The sequence below is a fragment of the Cyphomyrmex costatus genome, unplaced genomic scaffold (genome assembly GCF_001594065.2).
Source record: "Cyphomyrmex costatus isolate MS0001 unplaced genomic scaffold, Ccosl1.0 scaffold51, whole genome shotgun sequence".
NCBI classification, from domain to species: Eukaryota; Metazoa; Arthropoda; class Insecta; order Hymenoptera; family Formicidae; genus Cyphomyrmex; species Cyphomyrmex costatus.
The window spans coordinates 932,070-939,632 of NW_017279354.1; the positions used below are offsets into that span (position 1 = coordinate 932,070).

Below are 7,563 nucleotides of genomic sequence, written 5' to 3' on the forward strand. Positions count from 1 at the left end.
TAAATTAATCACCTTTAAAATTTTATTTGGTAAAATACTCTTATAATATTCTTGCAACGTTTATACTAGATGCGATTTTATTGCTTAATGCAAAATGAAATCGAAGTAACGCCAGCCAAAAGCTGTTAGTAGTCTTCGATAAACAAGTCAGATAAACAATCGCACACACTGCACCACACATGCACGCATATACATCGAAATCTACATTCATCGGCAGAAGCGGCGCGACGGAATGGCTGCTGCGTTTACTGATTATTCCGATTTGCTCAATTTGACCGGGGCATGAGAAGAGCCACGTGCCGGGTGTTGGTTGAAGATTTCGCGGCGTTGCCAATCCAGAGTTGTCTTCATTCCAACCATTGACTCCGTTGAAGTACTTCTCGACAAGGTGGCAACGTTGACAGTGCCGCACGAGTGGCATGGTAGTCCGAGTCCGACGCCTAAATCGAGAGGCAGTTTACAGTGGTCCAGCGGATGCTAAGGAAGCTGCCGTGAGGGCATCGATAAGATAGCGGACGATCGTAGAAAATGGTAGAGAAGAATGGAGAACGGAGGGAGCTGTATATCTAGCGCACATGCACATGTATTTATAGCTTCTCGACTAGCAGCCGGCGAGAGAAGACTATACGGAACGCATCTCTTGCTCCGTGTTTGGGCGCTGATAATATCCCGGTGGCGGGGTTAATGGGAAGTTCGAAATTACGTGTCTATCAGTGGGCGAGTACTGATGAATGGCGGGCGCGCCCGGTTTCATTTAGAAGAAGTTTACTTCAGAGGGCAATGATCGACCTAGAACTCCAGATGTCTGAAGCAGAAGTTTGATTTAGGACCCGATAAATGCACATTTGAAATGATTCTGAAAATTCCTTTCTATATTATTATCTAGAAATGGTTGCATATGGCATTAGTATAATAGCAGTTTAATCGTATTCAATGATAATTTCGTCATTATTGCTATCCGATATGATCAGCTCCTCAATATTCGTTCCGTCGCGTCGTTTCCGACTGGATATATACCTTTGCACCTTATACTATTGCTAATCCAAATGACGTTAATCCTGCTTGTCGATGATCTACGGCGTCTTAGAGCACCGCTATCTCGACGAATGTCTGGATCCATTACGCTGTTCGTTGTTGCGCCGAATGACTGTGAGGATTTATAGACGCATGTAGGCACTGTCCTCCCCGGAGTGAATGGATTTTATCATTTCATAGAGCCCCGTGAAATTCCTCATGGCCGGCCGACAATGACGGCCAATCAACAAACTATTCTGATCTCCGCGTACGTCGATTACAAAAGGAAACGTTCGAACATGTCTGTCCAAAATTTTTCCTGATCTACGTGACCCTTTAATTTCTTTTCTTCACGTCACTATCCGCTTATTTTATTCCGATTAAGTTACATCGTCTTTCGTGAAAGCGTGAAACGTATATGTAAAACGTGTCATATGTAAAACACAATTTCTGCATCGTACGAACTCCACTTTTTCTCGACAATCGCATTAGCATCGATTGATCTCAATCTACCCGGTTTCTGTTTTCCTCTGCGGTACCAACATGGCGATCCGCTACGGAAACCACGGCCAGGTAATACGAAACCGTTGCACTACATTTTCTGCGGGTTAATCACCGATGACGCAGACGGTTCGATAATAAATGTGACAACAACAGTAAGTTTATCTTAAGATTATTATAAATGCTAAAATTAAATCACCTTAGGAAGGGATGGTGTCTACATACATGTGTATTTGTAAATCCTCACAGTAAAAAACAATCTATTTTTTCTGTCTATTCAATTTCTATAAATATTTATCCCTGACTTAGAATACAAAATAAGATTAAAATGACATCAAGTTAAGGAGGCATTTTGGTTTAGACGTTTAGAAATGGGAGAAAAAATTTGAATTTTTTTTTAAAAACTATAACTTTAAAAAAACTAGAAATTTTAAAAGCATATGTATACATTTTATACATATTTAATAGTAAAGAATAATTTCTTTAATTTATTGAAATTTGCCAGTACGTTATATCATACGAGACGTTTCGTGTGATTTACTGTTGACAATGTAGGACCCATCCAAACAGTCTGAAACAAAAGAGTAATATATATTATTATTTTTTGTTATTAATGCATCTCCTGTGTAAACTCGCTGTAGGTAAAAAATTACAAAAAAACTTTTTTAAAAAACCTTATTTTAAAAAAGATTATATTTTTTCGTAATTTTGACATATTTTTAAGCGAAAAGGTTTATCATTAACATTTTATTGCTTTTATAGGTTTACAGTTATTATTAAATAAAAATAAATAATATTTATTTATTATTTATTTATTTATCCATAAGATAAAACCGATCGGTTTGTTAATTTTTAAGTTCTAATGGGCTTGAAAAATATGATTTCTAAAAAAACGCTCTTTTTAAATTTTGATTAATTTTTAGTATATATACATGCAGTTAATTTCTGATTAATCTACTATTCCATAAATTAGGTCTTTTTTATTATAAAAATGTAAAAATTCTATTTTTTTTTATATTTCGAGTTTTTCAAACATAAATTAATCTTCGTGCTGTGCGGATAGAAATTTCTTTACTTCAACACGTCGAACGGTCGGACAGCTATCTACTAAATCAATTATAACTTCGTTAAATTTTCGAATTTTTGAAATAATACCTTAAAAAAATATTTTACTATAAAAAAAATCAATTTTGATCTTTTGAAAGTTCTAAATCAAGATTCCCTCTTAAGTTACTTAAAAATCATTATCATGTTAAAGATTTATCACAAAATCATCGTTAAACTAAATGACATCATTGTGATATTTCCTAAAGTAATTTTTATTTGACGTCATCTTTATTTTATTATAATTTTGTGTTCTACTTTGGAGATTAGTCTTTTATTGGTATAAAAGAAATTATTAAAATAAATCTTACAATATAAAGAATCATGGAAATTATTGCTTGTTCACAGGGTATTGCAACCTTTAAAGTACGAATTACAAAGTAACGTCGCGCTACTCTTCAAATGCACGTCTTAATAAGAGATATAAGTGTAGTTATTTCTATTTCTACTCGGATTGACCTTGCACTGAGATATTAATAGATAGTAAATCGCTATATAAGTATTGATTGCGATAGAGTTGGTACATCGAGTTTGTCGCATCTGTTTGATAGGTACTGTAAATCGATCATTTTCAATATAAATCTTTATATAAAAATTCAATTATGTATAAAACAGATATTGTATTCTTTTCATCCTTCCTCGAATTAATAAAGAAAAATTAATTTTTACACAAATAGAAGTGTTAGCTATATTTTTAAACGTTTATTTAAAATATTTCCTAATTTTTTTTTTAAATTTGTGTAAGTTACTTTATATAGATAATAACATTATATATAAATATGATATTAAATATAATGAATAAATATGATACACATAAATACGATCGTATCTTATTAAGAAGTAAGACTGTGACGACGACGGCGCATACTTTAAAGCTGGCGCCACAAACACTGTATAGCGATTTCTAGTTATGTTTCGTTCATTAATCGCACTGTGTCACTAACTACTGGCACATTGATTCAATTTATTATGATATCAATAAATTTATTAAATTGAATATTGATAAAATAAAGATAAATATGTTCTCTCATCATGCATAAGAAATAAGACTAGATTGTTCAAATCGTTCTTATATGCTTTACTAAAAATATATCCGTTCATGTACTATTATTTTGATACACTAAGATTTTGTATAATAAAATAAATATTAAAATTTGTAGGAAAGACGAAAAGAGCAACACATATGATTCTGCAGAGTATAACAAATCTTTTCCATGATTCAAAATTAATTATAAAATACAAACTTTTTGTAAATCAAAACAGTTATGTAAGTAATTAAATAAGAAAATTTGAAATTTTATCAAAATTATTATTCAAAAATATATAATTATTTTAAAAAAGCGTCCTGATAAATAATTAAATACAAATACTTGTAATCACGGTTTATTGATATTATGATGGTATATATATGTGGCAAACTTAGCCAACTCTTCGAAGCACAGGTAGACCCAACGTGTTACACAGGCTTTACGAAAAGGAAACAGCCGGCATCGTGACCTGTTCGTAAAGTGGAGGGGGACTCCAATGATGAACCTGACGCCATTAACCGTACGTCCATCGACGCGTGTATGGCACTGTTTGTCAGTTCTGCTGTTATTCCGAGGCGATTCGAGCATTCGAATCTAGGTGACCGTGGCGGAAGTCAACGTTTGCAGAAGAAATTTGACTGAAATTACTTTATTCATCTGCACCTCCAAGAAATCGTAAGTATAAGCGAGAGAAAAACGATATTTGAAATCGGCTTGGTTCTGGTGTTCGATATGAATTTACTCCATCGTCGCATCGTGTGCCATGGCAGTGGAGAACGCGCGATTGATATTCAACACATCAATGTCGCACCAAAAGAGAAGTGTCGTGTCTGATTTAAAAATTGTGATTGTATTTTAAATTTCCTATACGTGCTTGGCAATTTTACATAAATAAAATCCAATGTACGTGCTTGAATCATTCCGCCTCTTGTAACATGAGCCTGCAACGCTAATTAATTATCGGCGCATTTTTAACGCATCTTCGACATTGGCGTTTGGGGAAGTATCGCAAACGAATATTAATGAAATTTTTCGGACGTAGAATTAATTTTGTGCATCGGCACAATTTCATTTTAATCTCGATAAAGCTTTTACTTGTAATTCCCTTGATATATGTTTACGTTGGTAACTCTGGTGCGCGACGACGCCCAAGTTTTGCGACTGTCGCTCAATAACATCATCGTATGATCGGTGAAATTAAAGCGCGCTTTACGTTTTCTCATATTCAAATTTTGATTTTAGTGTAAACAATGGCGATCGTGGAATCTTACTGGACGCCGTGCGTTTGGTCAAATAGTGTTAAGACTGGCTGCAAGGCTATAGCGTTTTACACAGTGGTGAGTGTCTCTTAATTGAATATAAGAAATTCTATAAAATCACAAGGTAGTAAAACAATGTTAAAGGATATCTAACAGATATAATTTTAACATCTCGAAATTTACTAAATTTTTTACTATACGAGTAATCAATAATTACCTTCTTGCAGGCGATTAGTATAGTGCTTATTACGCTAATATCCTATCAACTGGCTGGTGGCGATTCCACGCAGCTGTATAATCCGTTATTTGAGGCTGATGTAAGGGGATGTAAGTATAATATTGATCATATAATAATAGTACTGCAGAAACAAATATAAATTTAAGAAAGCTAAGCTATATAATATATTACTTCTTCTTTTGCAAAAATTTTTGAACTGTAATATTTGATTTAATGTAAACGACTCACGTGAAAAATATTACTAGTTATTTGTTTAATTAGTTACATTAAAGTGCGTAGTTGTAAATAAGAGATTTAAGTTTTAATTTATACTTCTTTTAAAACAATGATACAAAATAAATACGAGATAATCGCAAGTTTCATTCGATATTGAAAGCGATATCTAATATTTGCAACATTAAGTAAATACCATAATTTCAATTAATAATTCTTAAAAAATCTATTAGCAAATATATGTGACTATGTATTAAAGTATTTAGAGGAGGCATTTTACTTCGACAAGAGCAAATAAACAACTGTTTATTTAAATAAAGTTAAAATCTCTGCATTATCTAATCATAAGTTATATAATTAAGTTAATCAAATTTATTGTACTTTTTTTCTGTATGTATACATATATAATAGTTTACTTAAGCAAAGATTAATCGTAACTTCTAATCTTAATTATAGGTTTATTATTACAGAAATTTAATACTAAGTAATTTAATACTGGTCAATTTACTACTACAGAATTAATTACTTATTTAGAGCACTAAAAGTACTGAATGCTTTTTGTACTTAAAATAAGTAATTAACTAATCAACAGCACTCATTCGTGCCTCATACCATTTCTAATTGTTTTTATTTTTTATTTTTAAACACTTTTTCCAATGTCTGCATAGCAAAATAATTCAGTAAGGACGTTAAAGAATATGTGTAAATTTTTACAGAATTTTTCAAACACGTTACAAACCTCAAAATCGGATTGGACACAAATAATGAAATAACCCATGTGCGCCACTTCAAAGTGTTGAAAATAAGTGTGTCACAGAGTTAATTACTTTCTTTCAGTATTGACTAGTATTAAATTTCTGTAAGAGTATTAGTTTATAGACTTATATACTGCTTGACTTTAGTTCATAAGCTTTTAACATTTTTAACTATTATGACATACTTAGCATTTCTATTTAAAAAAATAAGAAACGCCCACAATTTTTAGCTATGCAAGTTGTTGGAGGCTTCCTCATCTTCTATCTTGTTCTGTTGATCATATGCGCCTTGTTAATGGTTTATGGCGTAAAAGAAGGCGTACGTGGATGGTTATTGCCATGGCTCATTGGATGGTTCATCGTTTGCTTGTTCCAATTAGCCTTCGGATTGTGGCTTTTAGGCGGTTATTATATTTATGTGAGTTTTTTTTCTTTATTTTAGCAATGTGAACACTGTTAAAGTGTTGAAAGCTTGCAATCACATTATTTCTTTATGTTTTTACTTTAGTTGGACTCTGTATTTGCGACATTGTGCAATTGGCTTTGGATGTCTTACAACGTAAGTGTATTTTACATTTTAATGTATTATCTAAGTTATATCCAATCTTTGTATATTTTATTTTTATTGCAGATTTACTGCTGGCTGGTTGTTTTGTCGATGTACAGAATTTTTGCAAAGCTGCAATCTCCAAACATAGAACTTCTGTGGCCTTAAAAAAAAGCACAACGTACGAACATAATACGTACATATCTATTGCGACCAAAGTAAGGAAGAATCTCTATTTCCATTTACTCATAAAACGTAACTTTACATAAGAATGCGTAAATTGTTAAAAAAAAATCACGCAAAGTTCTCCAATTTAACACTTGAAAAGTTTCAACAGATGTTTAAGGAAACAAAATTCATCTTTTCATCTATTTCATACCTTAATTTTGACATTAGCCTTAAAGATTATTATATATTTTTAATACAATATGTTTTTGATAGTATTTATCTTTAATAACACTTTTAAACATTTTAAAATAGACTTTAGATCGTGACAAACAAAACCCAATTATATTTTTATATTTGTTATATTCATATAATATTTAATTAACATTAATCATGTCATGGAGCCTTTCTACTTAAGCCTGAATAGTTATTTAACTTGTTGGTCGATAAGAAAGTAAGATTCTTTATTTCATAAAGGAAGACTGAGAGAGGCCTTTTAAAACATCCGTCCAGATTATCGCATAAGCATGAAAAGCTTAGAATCTCGTTGAACAAGCAATCAAAATAATAATAATAATAATATAATAACATCACGTTAGCTAAAAATTCATGTTAGGCCTTCTACATGGCCATTTATTCTGAGCATTTTATATAGATTATACATTATACAATTTTTCTACAAATTATTTTTTCTATTAAAATTTTAGTATATAATATTATAATATACTTATAAATCCTT

The 7,563-nt window shown here is 31.6% G+C and overlaps 1 protein-coding gene across 1 annotated transcript; it reads left to right on the forward strand.

The window, feature by feature from the left end:
* Positions 1-4,199: 4,199 nt before the first annotated feature.
* On the forward strand, positions 4,200-6,847 carry pasi1 (septate junction component pasiflora 1). The gene is made up of 6 exons (XM_018546052.1): positions 4,200-4,322; positions 4,890-4,984; positions 5,134-5,233; positions 6,343-6,530; positions 6,621-6,671; positions 6,744-6,847. The coding sequence occupies exons 2-6, from the start codon at positions 4,898-4,900 to the stop codon at positions 6,825-6,827; spliced, it is 510 nt and encodes a 169-aa protein (XP_018401554.1). The 5' UTR covers positions 4,200-4,322; positions 4,890-4,897; the 3' UTR covers positions 6,828-6,847.
* The last annotated feature ends 716 nt before the right edge of the window (positions 6,848-7,563 follow it).

Coding starts and splice junctions, on each gene's coding strand:
- pasi1 (XM_018546052.1), top strand. CDS start 4,898: ATGGCGATCGTGGAATCTTACTGGACGCCGTGCGTTTGGTCAAATAGT. Junction 4,985..5,133: donor CTATAGCGTTTTACACAGTG/GTGAGTGTCTCT, acceptor ACCTTCTTGCAG/GCGATTAGTATAGTGCTTAT. Junction 5,234..6,342: donor TGAGGCTGATGTAAGGGGAT/GTAAGTATAATA, acceptor CACAATTTTTAG/CTATGCAAGTTGTTGGAGGC.